Source organism: Dromaius novaehollandiae, chromosome 2, assembly GCF_036370855.1.
Source record: "Dromaius novaehollandiae isolate bDroNov1 chromosome 2, bDroNov1.hap1, whole genome shotgun sequence".
NCBI classification, from domain to species: domain Eukaryota; kingdom Metazoa; phylum Chordata; class Aves; order Casuariiformes; family Dromaiidae; genus Dromaius; species Dromaius novaehollandiae.
In genome coordinates this window covers 168858309-168880339 of record NC_088099.1, presented here as the reverse complement: position 1 = coordinate 168880339, position 22031 = coordinate 168858309, and the positions used below count along the sequence as shown (strand labels likewise).

Genomic DNA, 22031 nt, shown 5'->3' with positions numbered 1-22031 from the left:
GGCACCCCACGCCCTATAGGGGCCCTACGTGCCCTGCCCGCACCCCAATGGGGCCCCATACCCTATAGGGGCCCCGTAACCCAGAGGGGCCCTACACCCCCTAGCCTACACCCTGTAGGGACCCCACACCCTATAGGAGCCCTACACCTCCCAGCCTGCACCCCATAGGGCCCCACACTGTTTAGGGGTCCTATATACTGTGGTCGTACAGCCTATAGGGGCCCTACACCCTATAGGGGCCCCACACTGTTTAGGGGTCCTATATACTGTGGACATACAGCCTATAGGGGCCCTACACCCTATAGGGGCCCTGCACTCAATAGTGGCCCTAGACACTGTCGGCCCTACACCCTATGGGGGTCCCACACCTATAGGGGCTCCCCACCGGGTATCAGCCCTCCTGCCCCCACCCACACCCTATAGGGGCCCTACACCCCCTAGCCTACACCCTATGGGGGCCTACACGCTATAGGGACCCCACACCGTATAGGGGCTCCACACCATTTAGAGGTCCTATATACTGTGGTCATACAGCCTATAGGGGCCCTAGACCCTATAGGGGCCCTACACCCTATAGGGGCCCTAGACACTGTCGGCCCTACACCCTATGGGGGTCCCACACCTATAGGGGCTCCCCACCGGGTATCAGCCCTCCTGCCCCCACCCACACCCTATAGGGGCCCTACACCCCCTAGCCTACACCCTATGGGGGCCTACACGCTATAGGGACCCCATATCCTATAGGGGCCCTCCACCTCCCAGCCTGCACCCCATGGGGGCCCCACACTGTTTAGGGGTCCTGTATACTGTGGTCGTACAGCCTATAGGGGCCCTACACCCTATAGGGGCCCCACACTGTTTAGGGGTCCTGTATACTGTGGTCGTACAGCCTATAGGGGCCCTACACCCTATAGGGGCCCCACACTGTTTAGGGGTCCTATATACTGTGGTCATACACCCTATAGGGGCCCTGCACTCAATAGTGGCCCTAGACACTGTCGGCCCTACACCCTATGGGGGTCCCACACCTATAGGGGCTCCCCACCGGGTATCAGCCCTCCTGCCCCCACCCACACCCTATAGGGGCCCTACACCCCCTAGCCTACACCCTATGGGGGCCTACACGCTATAGGGACCCCACACCCTATAGGGGCCCTCCACCTCCCAGCCTGCACCCCATGGGGGCCCCACACTGTTTAGGGGTCCTATATACTGTGGTCGTACAGCCTATAGGGGCCCTAAGCCCTATAGGGGCCCTACACGGGATGGTGGCGCGTGCCCCCCGCCCGCCCCGAAGCAGGAGCCGCGCGCCGTCTCTCCGGCTTTATTTCGGCTGCTCTCGTCCCCCGGCAATGAATAAATAAATAGGGGCCGGCGGGGCTCCAAGGCGCGGCGGCGCGGTGACGTTGCGGCACGGTGACACTGCGGCGCGGTGGCCCGGCGCGGTGGCCCGGCGCGGTGTCCCGTCGGCCCGCTCACAGCACGATGTCGTCCTCGTAGAGGGAGAGCAGCAGCAGCACGGCCCAGCCGGCCAGCAGCCCCGCGTTGTGCAGCGCGAAGAGCAGCCAGGGCCGCTCGTCCCGCGCGCTCAGCATGGCCGGCAGCTGCGGGGCGGGACGCGACGGGGCAGCGTCAGGGCTGCGGGTGACCCCCGCGGCACGTGGGGCACGGCGGGGGGCACGCGGCACGGCACGGTGCAGCATGCACAGCCCAGCATAGCGCGCACGGCACGGCACAGCGTGCATGGTATAGCACATGGCACGGCACGGCACGGTGCAGCACGCGCAGCCCAGCATAGCGCGCACGGCACGCACGGAGCAGCACGCATGGCACGCGTGGCACGGCATGGCACACGGAGCAGCATGCACGGCACAGCACGTGTGGCACGGCACGGCACACACAGGGCAGCACGCACAGCACAGCACATGTGGCATGGCACGGCACACACGGAGCAGCATGCACAGCACGCGTGGCACGGCATGGCACATGGAGCAGCACGCACAGCGCAGCACGCATGGCACGGCACACACGGAGCAGCGTGCACAGCGCAGCACAGCACAGCACACGTGGCACAGCACGGCACACAGAGCAGCACGCAGCACAGCACGTGTGGCACAGCACACAGCGCAGCACGCATGGCACAGCATGGCAAACACGGAGCAGCACGCACGGCACACGTGGCACAGCACGGCACACACGGAGCAGCACGCACAGCGCAGCACAGCAAGCACGGCACAGCATGGCGCACACAGAGCAGCACGCATAGCATGGCACAGCACGCACAGCACAGCATGCATGGCACGGCACAGCTCACACAGAGCAGCACGCACAGCGCGGCACGCGTGGCACAGCACACAGAGCAGCATGCACAGCACAGCACGGCACGCACAGCGCAGCACGCGTGGCACGGCACAGCTCACACGGAGCGGCACGCACAAGGCAGCGTGCACAGCACACGTGCCACGGTGCACACGGAGCAGCGTGCACAGCATGCACAGCACAGCACGCATGGCACACACAGAGCAGCATGCACAGCACAGCACGGCATGCACAGCGCAGCACGCGTGGCACGGCACAGCTCACACGGAGCAGCACGCATGGCACGGCACGGCACGGCACAGCACGCACAGCGCATCACGTGTGGCACGGCACACGGAGCAGCATGCACAGCGCATCACGAGTGGCACGGCACACGGAGCAGCACGCACAACGCAGCATGCACAGCACAGCACGCGTGGCACGGCACAGCACACGGAGCAGCACGCACGGCATGGCGCACGGCACGGCACACAGCACAGCACGCGTGACACGGCATGGCACACACGGGGCAGCATGCACGGCACGGCACGGCACAGCGCATCACACGTGGCACGGCTCACACGGAGCAGCACGCACAGCACAGCACGCGTGGCACGGCACACGGAGCAGCATGCACGGCACAGCACACGGAGCAGCACGCACAACGCAGCACGCACAGCACAGCACGCGTGGCACGGCACAGCACACACCCCGTGGCACGGCACGCCCGGAGCCCCGCGCATGCCACGGCACACCACCGAGTGCCGCAGCCCCACGCGCCCCACGGCAGCGGCGGGCGGGCGGGCGGGCAGGGCCGCGCGCTCACCATGTCGCAGAGGGCCACGTAGAGGAAGAGGCCGGTGGCCACGGTGAAGATCCAGGCCTTGACCTCGTCGCTGGTGGCCAGCGCCAGGGCCAGGTAGAGGCCCAGGAAGGCGGTGAGGGCGCTGGCGAAGTTGAGCAGCAGGGCCCGGCGCACGCTCAGCCCCGCGTGCAGCAGCGCCGCAAAGTCCCCTGGAGCGGCCGCCCCGTCAGCGCCCCGCCGCTGGCAGCCCGCGCCCCGCGTCCCCCGCGCCCCACATCCCCTGCGCCCCACGTCCCCTGCGCCCCGCGCCCCCCACACCATGCAGCTGGCACCCCCCTGCACCCCACATCCCCTGCACCCAGGGCCCGACACCCTCTTGCACCCCACATCCCCCCCCCGCCATGTGCCTGGCACCCCTCTGCGCCCCGCACCCAGCACCCCCCTGCACCCCACATCCCCTGCACCCGGCACCAAACACCCCCTTGCACCCCACATCCCCCCCCACACCATGCACCCGGCACCCCTCTGTGCCCCGCACCCCCCACATCCCCTGCACCCCACACCCAGCACCCCCCTGCACCCCATAGCCCCCCCCACACCATGCACCTGGCACCCCCCTGCACCCCATAGCCCCCCCCACACCATGCAGCCAGCACCCCCCTGCACCCCATAGCCCCCCCCACACCATGCACCTGGCACCCCCCCTGCACCCCCCACACTGTGCATCTGGCACCCCCCTGCACCCCACACCCCCCTGCACCATGCACCCCGCACCCCCCTGCACCCCATAGCCCCCCCCACACCGTGCACCCAGCACCCCCCTGCACCCCACAGCCAGCATCCCCCCACACACCCAGCACCCCCCACACCCTGCACCCAGCACACCCCTGCACCATGCACCCACCCTGCAGCCCCCACCCCACGCCCCCGCCCCACGGCGCGGCCTGCCGGGGGGTCGCACCGAGCTCGTGGGGCAGCTCGTGGCAGAGCACGGCGAGCGTCGTGGCCAGGCCGGAGCGCCACGAGGCCGCGAAGGCAGCGCCCAGCGCCAGCCCGTCGGCGAAGTTGTGGATGCCGTCGCCCACCGTGATCATGTAGGGCAGCGCCCGCAGCCCTGCGCCGCCGTCGGCCCCACGGCGTCAGCCCCACGGCGTCAGCCCCACGGCGTCGGCCCCGCGGCCCTCCCCGCTCCCGCCCCACGGTGCCCTACGAGGGTCCCTGCCCCACGCGGGGGTCGCTGCTCCCACCCCACGGCGCCCCACAGGGCTCCCTGCCCCACTGTGCCCCATGGGGCTCCCTGCTCCTGCCCCACGGCACCCCACGGGGGTCCCTGCCCCACACGGGGGTCCCCACTCCCGCCCCATGGCGCCCCACGGGGGTCCCTGCCCCACACAGGGGTCACCACTCCCACCCCACAGTGCCCCATAGGGGTCCCTGCCCCACACAGGGGTCCCCACTCCCGCCCCACGGCACCCCACAAGGGTCCCTGCCCCACAGCACTGCCCGGGGGTCCCTGCTCCCACCCCACGGCACCCCACGGGGGTCCCCGCCCCATAGCACCGCGTGGGCTCCCTGCTCCCGCCCCAGAGCCCCCGCCTGCCCCATAGCCCCAGCCCACCCCGTGCCCCCCCCGCGGCGCCTGGCAGCACGAGAGGCGCCGGCGCCACTGCAGCGCACCGGCCCAGTGGCCTAATGGATAAGGCATCAGCCTCCGGAGCTGGGGATTGTGGGTTCGAGTCCCACCTGGGTCGGCCGCGGGGCCCCCCCCGCCCCCTTTTTGCTCGCCCCCCCGGGATGCTGCGATGGGGGCGGGGGGCGCCGGGGGGCACCGGGGGTCCCGTACCTGGGCCGGGCGGCTCCGGCGTGCTCTGGCTGAGGGGGGGGTCCTCCACCCGCACCTGGGGGCGGAGATGTGGGTCCCGCACCCCCGGCGCCCCCCAGGCACGTGCTGCCCCACGGCACCAGCTGCCTGCCCCACACCGACCTGGCATCCCCGGCCCCTGCCCCACACTGACCCAGCATCCCCGGCCTCTGCCCCATATCAACCTGGCATCCCCGGCCCCTGCCCCACACCGACCCAGCATCCCCGGCCTCTGCCCCATATCAACCTGGCATCCCCGGCCCCTGCCCCACACCGACCCAGCATCCCCGGCCTCTGCCCCACACCAAAGTGGCATCCCCAGCCCCTGCCCCACACTGACCCAGCATCCCCAGCCCCATGCCAGCTCCAGTATCCCTTGTACCTACCCCACACTGACCCCAGCCCCTGCCCCACACCAACCCAGCATCCCTGGCCTCTGCCCCATATCAACCTGGCATCCCCGGCCCCTGCCCCACACCAACCCAGCATCCCCAGCCCCATGCCAACTCCAGCATCCCTTGTACCCACCCCACACTGACCCCAGCCCCTGCCCCACATCAACCCAGCATCCCCAGCCCCTGCCCCACACCAAAGTGGCATCTCTGGCCCCTGCCCCACACTGACCCTGGCATCCCTGACCCCTGCCCCACACCGACGTGGCATCCGCAGCCCCATGCTGACTCCAGCATCCCTTGTACCCACCCCACACTGACCCCATCTCCCTGCCCCACACTAACCTGGCATCCCAGGCCCCTGCCCCACACCAAAGTGGCATCCCTGGCCCCTGCCCCACACCAACCCAGCATCCCCAGCCCCGGCCCCACACCAACACAGCATCCCTGGCCCCCGCCCCACACTGACCCCGGCATCCCCAGCCCCTGCCCCACACCAAAGTGGCATCCCTGGCCCCTGCCCCACACTGACCCAGCACCCCCAGCCCCTGTCCCACACTGACCCCGGCATCCCTGGCCCCTGCCCCACACCAACCTCGGCATCCCTGACCCCTGCCCCACACCGACGTGGCATCCGCAGCCCCATGCTGACTCCAGCATCCCTTGTACCCACCCCACACTGACCCCAGCTCCCTGCCCCACACTAACCTGGCATCCCAGGCCTCTGCCCCACACCAAAGTGGCATCCCTGGCCCCTGCCCCACACCAACCCAGCATCCCTGGCCCCTGCCCCACACCAACACAGCATCCCTGGCCCCCGCCCCACACTGACCCAGCATCCCCAGCCCCTGCCCCACACCAAAGTGGCATCCCTGGCCCCTGACCCACACCGACCCAGCATCCCTGGCCCCTGCCCCACACCAACACAGCATCCCCAGCCCCTGCCCCACACCAAAGTGGCATCCCCAGCCCCACACCAACTTGGCATCCCCTGCCCCCCGCCAGCGCCAGCCCCCCGCCGCCGCCGGGTACCAGGTCGGAGCAGGAGGAGCCCTGGAGCTGCTTGCGGCGCCGCATCTCCTCCTCGCAGAGCTGCAGGGCCACGGCGTGCTCGCACCGGGAGCCCCCCGCCGCCTCCGCCTGCGCCGCCACCGCGTCAGCCCCCGCCGGCCCCCCGCGGCCCCCCAGCCCCCCGGCCCGGCCCGGCCCCACCTGGGGCTCCCCGTGCACCAGCAGGTCGAAGAGCTTCTCCAGGAGGAAGAAGCCGTAGAGGCCCCCCAGCACCGCCAGCAGCTTCCAGGTGGCAGCGGCCCCCTCCTCCTCGTGGCCGTGGTCCTCGTCCGCGTGCGAGTGCAGCCCCAGGAACTGCGGCGGGCCGGGGCGGGCTCAGCACGCGCGCGTTGCATTCACCCGCGCATCTCGCACAAGCGCGTGCACACATGCGCCCGCGCGCCGGGGCCCGGCGCCGGCTCCCACCTGGGGCACGAGGTGCAGCAGGGCGTCGCCGGTGAGCGAGCCCACGGCCAGGCTGACGAAGAGCTGGATGACGTAGCGGCGGGCGCCGGCGCAGGCGGTGCACAGCAGCAGGGCGATGCCGCACAGGGAGCACAGGCACACCGCCAGCGTGGCCAGCGAGCCGTACACGTACCCTGGAGGCGGGCAGCACCGTCACCCGGTGCGCGGCGCGGTGCACGGCGCTGCACGCTGCGACACGATGCACGGCGCTGCACGCTGCAACGCGATGCACGGCGCTGCACGCTGCGACACGATGCACGGCGCTGCACGCTGCGACACGATGCACGGCGCTGCACGCTGCAACGCGATGCACGGCGCTGCACGCTGCGACGCGATGCACGGCGCTGCACGCTGCAACGCGATGCACGGCGCTGCACGCTGCGACACGATGCACGGCGCTGCACGCTGCGACGCGGTGCTGCACGGTGCAATGCGCTGCACGCCGCAACACAATGCACGGCGCTGCACGCTGCAATGCGATGCACGGCGCTGCACGCTGCGACACGGCACGGTGCGGTGCACGGCGCTGCACGCCGCGCCGCGACTCACTCTCGGCGGTGCTGAGCTCGCCGGCGGTGCCGTTGGCGGCGCGGGCGGCCGAGCAGGCGCCGCTGAGCCGCTGCTGCAGCAGCGCGGGGCCGAGGCGGGCGAGGTCGGGCTGGGAGAGCGTCCCGGCGGCGTCCAGCCCGTGCAGCTGCAGCAGGGCGGCGGGGCCCAGGCACAGCGTGTCCCAGGCGGAGCTCCCGGCCGCGGCGGCGCGGGCGTCCCCGTCCCCGTCCCCGGTGTCCTCGTGCTGGTGCTCCGCGGGGACCAGCTCCAGCTGCTCCATCAGCGCGCTCAGCCCTGCCACGTGCCTGTCAGACGCCCCACGGCCCTGCCCCATGGCCCTGCCCCATGGCCCTTCCCCATAGCCGTGCTCCATGGCCCCCTGCCCCACAGCCCTGCCCCATAGCTGTGCCCCACGGCCCTGCCCCATGGCCCTGCCCCATGGCCCTTCCCCATAGCCATGCTCCATGGCCCTGCCCCATGGCCCCCTGCCCCACAGCCCTGCCCCATAGCTGTGCCCCATGGCCATGCCCCATGGCCCCCTGCCCTACGGCCCTTCCCCATAGCCGTGCTCCATGGCCCTGCCCCATGGCCCCCTGCCCCACAGTCCTGCCCCATAGCTGTGCTCCATGGCCCTGCCTCATGGCCCCCTGCCCCATAGACCCTGCCCCATAATCCATGCCCCACCATGACCCCCCACAGAGCCCTGCCCCACAGCCCTGCCCCATAGCCCCTGCCCCATCACATCCCCCCACAGCCCCCTGCCCCACAGTCCTGCCCCATAGCCCCTGCCCCATGGCCCTGCCTCATGGCCCCCTGCCCCACCATGACCGCCCCCAGCCCCCTGCCCCACAGCCCTGCCCCATGGGCCTGCCCTATAGCCCCTGCCCCATGGCCCCTGCCCCACAGCCCTGCCCCATGGCCTCCTGCCCCACGGCCCTCTCGCATAGCCCCTGCCCCACAGCCCTGCCCCATGGCCCTGCCCCATGGCCCCTGCCCCATCATGACCCCCCCACAGCCCCCTGCCCCACAGCCCACTGCGCCCCAGCCCTGCCCCATGGCCCCCTGCCCCATAGCCCCTGCCCCACCATGACACCCACAGCCCCCTGCGCCACAACCCTGCCCCACGGCCCTGCCCCATGGCCCCCTGCCCCACAGCCCTACCCCACAATCCATGCCCCACCATGACCCCCCCACAGCCCACAATCCATGCCCCACGGCCCCTGCCCCACAGCCCAGCCCCACCATGACCCCCCCCCACCTCAGCCCCCTGCCCCAGCACCCCCAGCCCCCAGGCTGGGGGGGGGCCGTGCCCCACATGTCCCAGCTCCCAGTGGGTCCAAGCCACCCCAGAGCCAGGGCCCTGCTGCACCCGCCCCCCATCCTGCCCCCCCGCGCCCCCCAGGCGCCCGCCTCACCCTCCAGCGAGAGGTTCTGGGAGCCGTTGCCGAAGCGCTCGAAGATGTAGTCGAGGAAGAAGGCGGGGGGCGGCAGGGCCCGCAGGCAGCTCCCGCGCAGCACGTGGGCGCCCAGGGTGGCCAGCACCCGCTCGGCCAGCCCGGCACCCACCCCCGGCGCCGCCGCCGCGCTCTCCGCCAGCACCCGCGCCGCGTCCACGCAGGGCTGCGCGACGCCGTCAGCCGGGCCGGGGCGGTGACCCCCGCCATTGGGGGGTCCCCAGCCCGGCACCGCGAGTGTCCCCCACCCCGGCACGCGGCTGTGCGTGCAACACCGCGGCACTGCGAGTGTATCCTCCATCCCGGCACGCGGCTGTGCGTGCAACACCCCAGCACCGCGAGTGTATCCTCCACCCTGGCACGCGGCTGTGCGTGCAACACCCTGGCACTGCGAGTGCATGCAACACCCCAGCACACGGCTGTGCATGCAACACCCCGGCACCGCGGGTGCCTCTGTGGCTGTGCATGCAACACCCTGGCAGTGAGGGTGTGCCTGCGGCACACGGCTGTGCATGCAACACCCCGGCAGTGCGAGTGTCCCCCACCCCTACACGTGGCTGTGCATGCAACACCCCGGCAGTGCGGGTGTGCCTGTGGCACGTGGCTGTGCATGCAACACCCTGGCACTGCGAGTGTCCCTCACCCCTACAAGTGGCTGTGCATGCAACACCCGGCAGTGCGGGTGTGACTGCGACACGTGGCTGTGCACGCAACACCCCGGCACTGCGAGCGTCCCCCACCCCGGCACGCGGCTGTGCACGCAACACCCCGGCACTGCGAGCGTCCCCCACCCCGGCACGCGGCTGTGCACGCAACACCCCGCCACCGCAAGTGCCACCTCCCCGCGCCCCGGCGCCCGCGCGGCCCCGGCTCACCTCTCCGAGGGCGGCGGCGGGGCGGTAGTAGCGTCCCACGGCGCCCAGCAGCTCGGCCACGTCCCGCGGGCTGGGGCGGGCGGCGGCGGCGAAGGCGGCGTGGAAGGCGCGGGCGCGGGCGGGCAGGCGGCCGGCGGCGGCGGCGGCGCAGGCGCCGGCGGGGTCGGTGACGGCCAGCAGCACGGCGGTGCCCAGCCAGGGCAGCTCGGCGGCCTCCAGGCGCGCGTCGCGGCGGCCCGCCTTGCCCACCAGCCCGAAGACGTCCTCGGCCGAGAGGCACTGCGGGCGGAGGGCGGCGGCTGCGGGGCGCGGCGACGGGCGGGGACGGGGACGCGGGGACATGGGACACGGTGCCACAGGGGACACGGTGCCATGGTGTCATGGGGGGGACAGTGCCATGGGGGACATGGTGCAATGGGGACATGGTGCAATGCGGACACAGTGCCACAGGGGCCGTGGTGCTACAAGGGACATGGTGACTTGGTGCCACAGGGGACGTGGTGCCATGGGGGATGTGGTGCCATGGGGACCTGGTGCCATAGGGACACGGTGCCACAGGGGACGTGGTGCTACAAGGGACACGGGGGACATGCTGCCACAGGGGACGTGGTGCCATGGGGGACGTGGTGCAACAGGGTCATGGTGCCATAGGGACACGGTGCCACGGGGGACATGGTGCCACAGGGGACACGGTGACATGGTGCCACAGGGGACGTGGTGCCATGGGGGATGTGGTGCCATGGGGACCTGGTGCAGCAGGATCATGGTACCATAGGGACACGGTGACATGGTGCCACAGGGGATGTGGGGACAGGGGGACATGGTGCCATGGGAGGGATGGTACAATGGGGACATGGTGCCAGGGGACCATGGTGCCATGGGGGACATGGTGCCACAGGGACATGGTGCCATGGGGGATGTGGTGCCATGGGGGATGTGGTGGCATGGGAGGGACAGTGTAATGGGGACATGGTGCCATGGGGACATGGTGCCACAGGGGACCTGGTGTCATTGGGGACACAGGGACATGGTGCCACTGGGGACATGGTGACATGGGGGATGTGGGGCATGGGGACATGGTGCCACAGGGAACATGGTGCCATGGGAGGGACGGTGCAATGGGGACATGGTACTATGGGGGACATGGTGTCACGGGGACCATGGCGCCACAGGGACATGGTGCCACAGGGACATGGTGCCACGGGGGATGTGATACCATGGGGACATGGTGGCATGGGAGGGACATGGTGCCATGGGGACTTGGTGCCACAGGGGACCTGGTGTCATTGGGGACACAGGGACATGGTGCCACAGGGGACATGGTGCCATGGGGGACGTGGTGCCATGGGGACATGGTGCCATGGGGACCTGGTGCCATGGGGGACATGGTGCCACAGGGATGTGGTGCCACAGGGGACGTGGGGCATGGGGACATGGGAGGGACAGTGCCATGGGGACACTGTGCCACAGGTGACATCGCATGGTGCCACAGGGACATGGTGCCATGGGAGAGACAGTGCCATGGGACATGGTGCCACAGGGACATGGTGCCACGGGGGACACGGTGGGGCAGAGGGAAAGGCAGCGGGGGGGGGCTGCAGGGAGCAGTGGGGCAGGGGAGCAGTGTGACACCCACGCCCCCCCCCCCCCATGGGGACACGAATCCCACAGACACCCCCAAGGTCCCCCACCCCCAATGCACCCCAATGTCCCCCAGCCCCACACGCACCCTTCCGGGACCCCCCCAGCCCCATGCGCCCCACTGAAGTCCCCTGGCCCCACATGTGCCCCTCCGGGACCCCCCCACCCGCAATGCACCCCACTGAGGTCCCCAGCCCCACACGTGCCCCTCTGGGACCCCCCCACCCCCAATGCACCCCTGACGTCCCCCAGCCCCACATGCGCCCCTCCAGGATGCCTGGCCCCACATGCACCCCTCTGGGACCCCCCAGCCCCAGTGCACCCCACCAAGGTCCCCAGCCCCACACATACCCCTCCAGGACCCCCCACCCTCACATGCGCCCCTGTGGGACCCCCCCGGCCCCAATGCACCCCGCTGAAGTCCCCAGCCCCACATCCACCCCATGGGACCTCCCAGCCCCAATGCACCCCTGATGTCCCCCAGCCCCACATCCACCCCTCTAGGACCTCCCAGCCTCAATGCACCCCGCTGAGGTCCTCAGCCCCACACGCACCCCTCTGGGATCCCCTGGACCCAAAGCACCCCACTGAGCTCCCCAGCCCCACATGCACCCCTGATGTCCCCCAGCCCCACACACACCTCTATGGGACCCTGTGGCCCCAATGCACCCCTGATGTCCCCCAGCCCCACATGCACCCCTATGGGACCCTGTGGCCCCAATGCACCCCTGATGTCCCCCAGCCCCACATGCACCCCTATGGGACCCTGTGGCCCCAATGCACCCTGCTGAGCTCCCCAGCCCCACACAACCCCCTATGGGACCTCCCAACCCCAATGCACCCCTGATGTCCCCCAGCCCCACACGCACCCCTATGGGATGCCCCAGCCCCAATGCACCCCACTGAGCTCCCCAGCCCCAACGCACCCCACTGAGCTCCCCAGCCCCACATGCACCCCTGATGTCCCCCAGCCCCACACACACCTCTATGGGACGCCCCAGCCCCAATGCACCCACTGAGCTCCCCAGCCCCAACGCACCCCACTGAGCTCTCCATCCCCACATGCACCCCCCAGGCGCCCCACATCCCCGCTGCGGGACACCCCGGTCCCCGGGACACCCCACGGCCGCGGCCCCCCGCCTCGCCCACCCCGGGGCACCCCGCGAGGCGGCCGGGCCGGGCGTCGCGGCGGCGGGGCGTCGTGCGCCGTGCCGCGCCGGAGCTGGAGTTTGCCCCCGGGGCCATCCGGCCCTTTCCACACGGCCCGGGGCGGGCGGCCCGCGCGCGGAGGCCTTTACCTTTCCGCACGGCGCGGCGGGGCAGTGCGCACGGGCCGCCGCGGCACCCACGAGGGCCTCCACGGCGGCGCGGGGCAGGGAGCCTTCTCCCGACGACAGCAGGGCCCCCAGGGCCGGCAGCGGGGCGGCGGCGGCGGCGGCGAGGCGGGGGGCCGCCAGGCACAGGGCCAGCAGGGCCAGCAGCGGGGCCATGGCTCCGCGGGGGCCTGGGGAGCGCAACGGGGAGCCGGTGGGCCGCGGCGCCCGCTCGCTCGCCCGCCCGTGGCCCCGGGGCTGGTGGCGGTGGCGGCGGCGGCACCCGCGGCTCTAATCTCCCGGGGCCGCGGCGGTGATTGGCTCGGGGCGAGATTGCCCCGGGTTAACCATTCCTCAGGGCCCCGCGGCGGTGGCGGCTGCGCCCGCGCCGCCCCCCCGCCCGCTCGCCCCCCCGGCGGCTCCCCCGACGGGCGCACGGGTCCCCCCCGGTGCACAGGTGCCCCCCCGGTGCATAGGTCCCCCGTACGGGGGGCTCGGCTCGCCCCGGTGCCAGGTTCACGCCTGGGTGCTGGGCTCGCCCGTGGGTGCTCAGCTCGCCCCGGGGCTTCAGGCTGGCGCCTGGGTGCTCAGGTCAGCCCCCAGGTGCTTAGCTCACCCCCCCCAAGGTGTTCAGCTCACCCCTGGGTGCTTGTATCACCCCTGGGTGCCAGGCTCACGCCCGGGTGCTCAGTTCACGCCTGGGTGCTTGTCTCGCCCGTGGGTTCTCAGCTCGCCCTGAGGCATTAGGCTGGTGCCTGGGTGCTCAGGTCAACCCCGTGGGTGCTCAGCTCACCCCCTGGGTGATCAGCTCAGCCCCCCCAGGTGCTCAGGTCAACCCCTTGGGTGCTCTGCTCACCCCCTGGGTGATCAGCTCACACCTGGGTGCTCGGCTCGCCCATGGATACTCAGCTCACCCTGTGGGTGCTCAGGTCAACCCCCTGGGTACTCAGCTCACCCCTGGGTGCTCAGGTCAGCTCTGGGTGCTTGTCTCACCCATGGGTGCTCAGCTCACCCTGGGGCGTTAGGCTGGCGCCTGGGTGCTCAGGTCAACCCCCTGGGTGCTCAGCTTAGCTCTGGGTGCTTGGCTCACCCATGGGTGCTCAGCTCACCCACAGGGTGCTCAGGTCAGCTCTGGGTGCTTGTCTCACCCATGGGTGCTCAGCTCGCCCCAGGGTGTTAGGCTGGCGCCTGGGTGCTCAGGTCAACCCCCAGGTGCTCGACACCCCCAGGTGCTCAGGTCAACCCCCTGGGGACTCAGCCCACCTCTGGGTGTTCAGCTCACCCCTGGGTGCTGTGCTCACCCATGGGTGCTCAGCTCGCCCCGGGGCATTAGGCCAGCGCCGGGGTGCTCAGCATAACTCCCCGGGCACTAAACTCACGCCTGGGTGCTCGTCTCATCCCCGGGCACTAACCTCTCCCCCCGCGCTCAGCTCACCCCACGGTACTCAGCTGGCCCCCGCCTCCGTGTTGCACCCACGGGTGCTCAGCTCACGCCCGGGTGCGTGGGTCCCCCCTCCCCGGGAGCTCGGCTCTGCGCTCTGCGTCTCCTCGCCCCGCTCCCCCGCGGCTCCCCACGCTCCCCCCCAAGCCCCCCGGCGGAGGGCACCCGGCGGCGGGGCCCGGCGAGCCGTCACCTGCGGGAGGGCGCGAGCTCCTCGGGGCGGCAGCGGCTGGTGCGGGCGACCGGGAGCCCGTCGTCCCCGTCCGGCACGCACACGTGTGCGCTCCGGCGGCCCCGAGCCCCGACGGGGAAGGAAGTGAGTCAGCCCCGCCGCGGCCCTGCCAGCGCTGCCGACGCCGCCCCGGCACCCAGCCCCGCGCCGCGGCCGCCGGCGGCCCCCCAGGCCCCTCCGGCAGAGGCAGAGCCGGACGCCTCCGGCGCTCGGCAGCCCGCAGAGCCGGCCGGGGCGGCCAAGCGTGCTCGGGGGCTCGGGGGGAGGAGGCGGCGGGGCCCCAACACGCCTCCCGGCTGCAGCCACGCCGTGCCCGGCGGCCCCTGGCCCCCCGGGGACCCAGGCGTCCGGGCGGCCCCGACGGCGGGCACCGCGGCCCGAGCCCTGCCCGGCTCCCTCGCCGGGCGCAAGCGCACGTGCGTGCTGTGCACACGCGCGTGCACACGTGCCGCCTCTGCCCCGGCGCGGGTGCCGTCGCACGGGGCGAAGGGCCCGCGGCGGCCGTGGACCCTCCCCGCAGCCAAAGTGCAGCCGAGACGCGCCGGGGCGGCCCGGGCAAGGGCAGATAAGCTGCCGCGGCGCGGCGCGGTGTGCCAGAGCGGCCGGGGCACGCGGGCCGCCCGGGCTCGCTGCCTCCAGCCTCCTCCTGGGCCGTTAACGGCCCCAGGGCTATGGGGGGGGGGGGGCTGCATGGGTGCCCATCACCGTGGCGTCTGGGCTGCTGCGCGTCCCCGCTGGGCCCCCGGCCCGGCAGCCCTGGCCATGGGTGTCCTTGGGGGGCAGCTCCGGGCGCCGGGGGCAGCCCCCCAGCTGGGCCCAGTGGCCTAATGGATAAGGCATCAGCCTCCGGAGCTGGGGACTGTGGGTTCGAGTCCCACCTGGGTCGCGGCGGGTGGCTTTTGCCCCATCGGGGGGGCAGCTGCCGAGGGCCGGGGACACGGGGGACAACAGGGGGACAGCGGGGAAAACCCCGGGGCTGGGGGGTGGCGGGATGACGGGACACCGGTGATGGAGCTGACCAGGAAGAGCCAGCGCGGGGAATTTTTTTCCGCAGGCAGGGAAAAGCCCGGCGGCCGGCTGCGCCATGAGTCACGGAGCCCCTGGCCCCGCAGCGGGGTGGGTCGACGCCGCGGGGCAGAGAAGCGGCCCCCGCTGCTCGGCGGCGGACGTGCGCGGCCCGAGGCGCTCGCTGTCACTTCTTGACTCATTTTTTACGAGCAGGAGTCGCCCCGAGGCCGCCGCGCTGCTGCGTCAGTCGGCGGGAGCGAAGCACCGCCGGGGAGGTGGGGCTGGGAGCCCTTGCGGGGTGCTCTCGGCTCCGAGGGTCCCGGCGCTGGCAGAGGGGGCTCAGCCTGGGAAGGGCAGGGAGCAGATCCCGCCAGCCCCGTCCGCGCAGGGGAGGGACCAGGAGGGGCCCGGCAGCCGCCAGTCCAGATTGCCCAGGGCGCGTAATCGCGATAGCGAGCAATTACGCCTTAATTACCGCCTGCCCCGCGGCCCAAGCCGTGTGCGCGGAGACCGTCCCGTTCCCATCAGAAACCCGCCGGCACACGCCTCCTCCGCGAGAGCGCAGCGGCGCCGGGACAGCGGGAACCTCACCCCTTCCCTGCCCGCGACGGCAGCGGCGGCTCGCGGGACCTGCCGCCGAGCCCGGGATCCGCAGCGCCTCGCTGGCAGTTTTACGCGCGATTTGTACGAAATCGGGGCCGGGAACCGTGCTGCGGCGTCGGTCGGCGCCAGCCGTGCCGAAGGGGCGCGGGGAAGCGCTCGCCGCGCTTAACGCGTTGGTTGGTTTGAGCCGCATCTTCCGCAAACAGCGGCACAATGGAGAGCCTTGCCGAGCCGCATTCCCCGCGCTGCCGTTTCCAGGGGAGAGTGAGGGAAAGGAATGCGGTTTACACCCGAACCCGTCCGGCGAGGCGCGGGCAGCCTCGGAGGCCGCCGCAGCAACGGGCCTCCGGGCAGAGACTCTCCGAGGCCAAGCAGATTCCTCCGTAGTTTCCATCATAAAGATAAGGGTATTTGGACCCTTCCTGGAAGGTGAATCAATTCCGCGCAGCATCACGCTTTAATATGAAAATAATCACGCGATCCCCCGGAGCGGTGATAAAAGAATAAACCTGCTAGCGCAGTTGCGTGGGTTTGCGGTGTTTGCACACCGAGAGACAGGAATATTCTGGCTACAGCTATCTTTACGAGACGCCAGGCGAGTCAAGCTGTCTTTTCCAGGGTACTTGCAAAGTTAATGTTTCACAACAGGATATATCTGAGCATATTGTAATGTAAGAGGGATACAGAAGCAACTTGAACCAGCAGCATAAGGTACGGGGTACGGCACATAACTGGCAGGCACGGTTTATGAATACCTATGCAAATTAGACCGTTTTCAGGATAAAAACACCATATTTGAGGGTTTTGCCTAAAGACCGGCTGTTTTGCTGAGACAAGATCTCTGGCACCTGTCCTTTACCTCCTTTTCTCGGAGCCAGGCGAGGCTGCGAGCGTGAGCTCTGCGAGAGCCTGCCTTGGCGAGGCAGCCGACTTGGCGCGGGGAGAACAGCCTGCGCATTGTTTGCCGTGCAGTCATCCCCCATTACCTGTAACCGCTCTAACTGCCGCCTGACCGCTCGGGCGGACAAGCCCCAACAGCGAGCAGGCATCCGAGGGCCTACCGCCGCCCGACTGTTTCTCCGCCAACCGGTGTTGCTAACGGCACAGTTTGCCACGTCCCGGCACGCCGCGGTGAAGCTTCCCAGCCCTTTTCAACGGGCTGCCGGGGCGAGGTTTTCCGGCGAGCCTCGGCGGCACCTCTGCCTCCTCCGACGGCTCGGCGAGCCGCAACCCGTGCCCTCCACGGACATCGCGGGGCGTTCTGGCCCTCTCCGTGCCCCAGCGGCGGGGGTCAGAGCCTCACGCTGTTCCCAACAGCGAGAAACCCTGATAAAGATCATTCCCGTGCGAAGCGGTTTGATGCTGTTTGAACTGGGACTGGCCGTCCCCGGCGCGGGTCACCCGCTCTGCTAGAGCGTTTCCCGCGGCGGCTCTCCCGGGCTGGTGCGGGCAGGACCCTCGGCGTTGGCGTCGCTCCTCCGACTGTAACGCACGCGGGAACCTCCGGCCCTTTTCCCGGCACAAATATCGATGTCCCGGCTGGCGGGGGGGCGTCATATTGGCTGGATCGCTCCTTGGAGCAGCACTCGGGAGCCACAAAGTCGTCGCATGCGTCTTCCAGCCCTTCACAGGCAGCTGCTTGTTGCAGGAAAACGTCCACGAGGGTCAAAAGCTGCTATCGCACCGTGAGCGCCACGGATTTTTTTGAAGTTTCCCTTTTTTGTAGTGTGAGCCCTATTCGGATGCAAACCGTACCCAGTTTGAAGGTGGTAACACAAGCTTTTTGGGGTAAAAAGTCTCTCCTGCGGAGGAGGAAAGCTGGCCGGGGTGCAGCCGAGCAGCCGGGAGCGTTCCTGAGCCCCCAGGGCCACGAGCAGGCTCGCAGCAGCCAGGGAGCCCTGGCAACCGAGGCTTAACCTTGCAACGGCAACCGTGACCTCAAATCATCTTTCTAAACCACGTCCTTAATGGCCAGCTCTGCTCCAGCACTCGCCCCCCTCTCCCGACAGCCGCCCTGCCGACTGTACCTTTTTGCACACCATCTGCTCAGGTTGTGTCCGTACAAGGGAATCCTTTCTTCAGCCTTCATAACCAGCCTCCTCTCCGTAGCCCTCCGGGCGGTACAAGCAGATTTGAGCTTTCTCCTCAAAACTGACATTTTGTACCCAAAAGAGATAGTCAGCCCATCCCGCTTAATTAAGATCAGCTTTGTTTCACTTCCCTGCAAAATGCAAACATCCCTTCGTTAAACCAGATGTCGTCTCCTGTGTTTGACAGACTAATTAACAATTTGCTTAAGTGAGGTGTAAAACTCCCCATTCTTATGGCAATTCAGCGTGCGTGTTTCAGTATGAACTATTTCCTTCCCACCTCACAATCCACACCAACCCGCGCATCAGCAAAATGAAGCGATACAAACAGCCAGGGGAAAGGTGCAGACAGAGACCGCACGGCAGCAGACAGCTGCTCTGGGATGGCAGGAGGCTCGGGGTGGTGGATCCCCAAGGTGTTTTGTCTACGTATACTGTAATTTAATCTATAAATATGGAGTAGGAAAACGCAAGACTAACGGCATGTAGGCCTAGCTCCAAAACAGGTGCAAAGCCAGAGCGAACCTATGAACGTTCACCACACCAGGAACGCGGCAAGGCGTTTTTTGGAAGAACGAGCTCTTGTGACACTGCAAACCTGCCGCAGCTTTGTTCCATCCTTTCGGGCCCCTCCGTAGCGGAGCAGGTAACGCAGCAGCCAGTCTTTCTGCGTTGCTTTGCTCGTCCCTGCTGGCTCGTCGCTGGAGCGGTTTTGCGTGAGCTTGCAACAAAAGCTCTCAAGAACAGCGTGTTGCCAAGAATGCCATTTCACTGATGGGACTCAGGTCTTCTACTTAAGGGCATCTTCTCCACCGTAAAACCGACCCTGGGGCCTGCCAAGCTACGGCAAACTAAATTCAAAAGATTAATTTGTAGTTTAGAGTGATTAAATTAAGCGGAGTGCTTTGCCCTGTCAGGTTTCTCTAGCTGCACACGCAGCTAAAACTCGCTGCAGTCTACAGTAAGAGATCAAACACACCTGCAGCGTGAGCTTTAGCTGGGCTGGGGGTGGACTAACAACTTTTCTTCTCACTACTCGCAGCAGAAGTCCTAATACTGCGTAGCTATGGCTCCATGCAAAGACTGTATAATAACTGCAAAGTATTTTAGTGATTTTAAGGTTCTTTTTAGACTGTTTCTTCTCCACTGTTACCAGCGAATAGTCTCAAGCTGAACTGATCCGAAAGGAATCCTATTCTGATGTTAAAAGTACACTGAGATTCAGAACTTGTTCAGACCAAGGGCTCTGGGGAAGGAAGGTTGCACAGACTGATGTCACTTCCAGATTAACCGTAAGGAACTCGACGACGTTTCTCAGCGACGCCTGTTCCACTCTCCGCTGCTCCAGACCAAAAGGCCTCCTGTCCCCGGAAGGCGACGGACTCACTGAGCTGTGGCCACCAGGGCGGCGGACGGCCGAGGGACAGTTGTGCGCAGAGTACACGTCACCCTCCAGACGTTTCGGGGTACAGAGTCTCGGCAGCTGAGCGCTTGTTAGGGTGTCCCAGCCACCTCCGTTTTCCACATCTGCCAGACCGGCGGGGACGGGACGCTTTCATAAAGGTCATCCTTGTAACTGAGAACCAGCTTCTTTTATCACCGTAAAGACCTGAGGGTAGAACAGCATTCTCTGAAGTTTGTATTTCCCAAGAAACAACACGGTTACAAAACACTAATCCTGAATCATCCTGACAACACATTTTATTAACAGTAAAGTTCCTCCTTGGCAAGTTCAGATTGCAGCTGGCAGCCGCGTCTTTCCCTCGGGCCAAACAGGAACTTTCGCGCTTGGCACGCTCCCCAGCCACTGTCTCCTGCGGGCCCGGTAGCGAGACCCCGACCCCAGATCTGTGCCCCCTTGGGGGGTGCCAGCCCCTGCCCCGGCTCCCCCTCGCCCTTCGCTCTTGGTTTGGTTAAGACGGCGTTGCGGACTGCCGCACCGTGCCGCGGGGGACGAGGTCCGATCCCTCCCTGCTGCTCAAGGCCTCGCCGAGCGCTGCGGCTCGGGCGGCGCTTCTCCGCTGCCGCCACGCCACGCCACGCCACGCCACGCCACCTCCGAGCTCTCCCGGGATCCTCGGGCAGAGGCTGGCGCCCCTTCCTCACCTGCAGCGTCCAGCCACCCCATAGCACCGTCTGCAGCTCTCCCGCCGGCGTCTGCCACGTCCGGCAGCGCCCCACGTCCTGCACGGGCAGCTGCCCCCCGATTCGGGGCCTGGCCATCCGCCCCCAGCCCTGACAGACGCGTCCCCTCCTCCTCCGAGTCCCGCTGATCCGCGAGGGCAGGATCGTTCCCACCAGTGAGGCTGCACTCACGGCCTGAACGCTGTGGCACGGGGGGACCGCAGAGGCCGCGTGTTGCGGCTGCCACCCTCCCCGCTCACCTGCCGAGCGTCCCACCGCTTGGGGACAAGGACCGCGGCGAAGCCAGCGCCGAGTGCGAGGAAGGAAGCCTTCCTCCCGCCGCACGGGAGTCCGGTGCCCGCGTGGGAAGGGCTGCCTTCGGCTGGGAGGGGCTACGATCCCTAACCATTTACCCCAGTGCCCCCTGCGCCTCTCCTTGCCCTTGGGCCAGCCTGGCCACCTCGGTCTGCCCGGGTGGCGCGGCAGCAACGGGTGACCCTGGGAGGCCTCCGTCCCGCAGCAGCCTCCTCTTCCGCCGCCTCCTGTGCACCTTGCTCTCCCAGCTCCTCTCCCTAACTGCCTCTCCTCTTACGCGCTTCCCGCTGCTCTCCAAGCCAGCGTCGCTGCTCGGCCAGAGCCGAACGGATCAGACCCTTCCAGGCTGGGGCCCGGCTGCAGCGTCCAGCCTCAGCTGCTGGGGACGGAGGAGCGGGAATCCCACGAAAGCAGATGTCCAGGGATTTAGCCCATACTGCTCTCATTTGTCAGTTCTACAAAGCAACAGCTCAGATGGGCTTTCCTGAGGTCTATTTCCTGTGCTTGGCTGTTTTTCCCTAAGAATAATTCCCGTCTTCTCGGCTACCATCGGAGAGCACGCTCCCAACCATTTCTTTCCCATCTGCCAGAATCAACCCCAAAACAAACCCCACGACCTTTCTGTATCAAAAGCTGTTCTCACGCATGCCAAGAACTTTATTGCTTTGTCCCGTGCTCCCCGCAGTCCCATGCGCTGCGTGGTTAAGGTCACACAGCTTCGTGATCCACCTTACAGCCAGTTCAGCAGTCTTTTCGCCTGTTACCTTTACCCTTGAATTACAAGGAAACACCTTCTGATCAACCCTGACCTTTGCCGCTCTTGGTATGATTTATAGCTGCCTATGTCTTTATGTCAGCAATCTTATGTAAGAACCTCGACCTTCTCCCCTCCGGTTAACGAGGCTGCGGCTGAGGATGTCCGCCCTCTTCTTCAGCTGGCCATCATCGTCCTTCAGCAATCTGCCTTCCTCCGTGGTAAAGGCTCCAAAGCCCTTCCTGCAACGCTGCAACGCTTCCATTAACGCCTCCACGCAGCTATGCCCACCTCGGCCGTTATCGCCGACTGTGACGTCCCGGGGAAGGGCAGTCCAGCCCCAGCACCTCACACCGCTTCCAGGGCCTCGCGGCTGTTCCGCTCGATGCCTGGCAGTACCGCCGCAGCGACAAGCGGCAGGGATGCGCGGCCAAAGAGCTAACGTGCCCTGGCGACCTCACCGTCACGCTCCGCGCTCCCGCTCTGCTCCTGGCAGCCAGGAACCTCCCCGGCCACCTCAGGGGAACGGCGGCCCCCTGCTCCCATCCCGGGCATGGGCAGCTCCAGCGCTCCAGCCCCGCTTCTTTATGTAGCAGAGCTGGAGAAACGGGGTGAGAGGCGCTGCCGCAGGAAGGAGGGGACGGGCCGCGGCGGGGGGCCCAGCACAGGCTCCGGGGCCCGCGGAAGGGAGGCGGCGTCGGCGGCCCCGCCGCGCCCTCGCGCCCCGACCAACGGCCGTTCCCGCCCAAACCAACGGCCGC

General features: G+C 68.3%; 1 protein-coding gene, 1 long non-coding RNA gene and 2 other non-coding genes across 5 annotated transcripts; 2 read left to right on the top strand and 2 right to left on the bottom strand.

Annotated features, from left to right (window-relative positions):
- Nucleotides 1–1310: 1310 nt before the first annotated feature.
- On the bottom strand, nucleotides 1311–16195 carry SLC39A4 (solute carrier family 39 member 4). Of its 2 annotated transcripts, none has more exons than XM_064507968.1 (12): nucleotides 15976–16195; nucleotides 12689–12894; nucleotides 9750–10028; nucleotides 8836–9040; nucleotides 7421–7714; nucleotides 6833–7005; nucleotides 6569–6721; nucleotides 6389–6496; nucleotides 4947–5001; nucleotides 4065–4217; nucleotides 3125–3312; nucleotides 1311–1604 (listed from the first exon to the last, which is right to left on the bottom strand). In XM_064507968.1, the coding sequence occupies exons 1-12, from the start codon at nucleotides 16178–16180 to the stop codon at nucleotides 1476–1478; spliced, it is 2148 nt and encodes a 715-aa protein (XP_064364038.1). In that variant the 5' UTR covers nucleotides 16181–16195; the 3' UTR covers nucleotides 1311–1475. The 2 variants fall into 2 exon arrangements, with proteins under 2 accessions (XP_064364038.1, XP_064364039.1); XM_064507969.1 differs by lacking the exon at nucleotides 15976–16195 and adding an exon at nucleotides 14338–14418.
- Nucleotides 4782–4854, top strand: TRNAR-CCG (transfer RNA arginine (anticodon CCG)). The gene has a single exon. It is a non-coding gene; the product is annotated as a tRNA-Arg (tRNA).
- TRNAR-CCG (transfer RNA arginine (anticodon CCG)) lies at nucleotides 15190–15262 on the top strand. Its single transcript has one exon. It is a non-coding gene; the product is annotated as a tRNA-Arg (tRNA).
- A 520-nt stretch (nucleotides 16196–16715) lies between the features above and the next one.
- On the bottom strand, nucleotides 16716–22020 carry LOC112995911 (uncharacterized). Its single transcript, XR_003262294.2, has 2 exons — nucleotides 20462–22020; nucleotides 16716–19686 (listed from the first exon to the last, which is right to left on the bottom strand). It is a non-coding gene; the product is annotated as an uncharacterized LOC112995911 (long non-coding RNA).
- Between the last annotated feature and the right edge of the window lie 11 nt (nucleotides 22021–22031).

What these genes read in the sequence shown, in the direction of transcription:
- SLC39A4 (XM_064507968.1), bottom strand. Translation starts at nt 16,180, where the DNA reads ATGCGGCTCAAACCAACCAACGCGTTAAGCGCGGCGAGCGCTTCCCCG. An exon ending in CCGCCGCCGCCCTCGGAGAG is followed by an intron (nt 9,041 to 9,749) that starts GTGAGCCGGGGC and finishes GGCGTCGCGCAG; the next exon opens with CCCTGCGTGGACGCGGCGCG. An exon ending in CGAGCTCAGCACCGCCGAGA is followed by an intron (nt 7,006 to 7,420) that starts GTGAGTCGCGGC and finishes GCCCGCCTCCAG; the next exon opens with GGTACGTGTACGGCTCGCTG.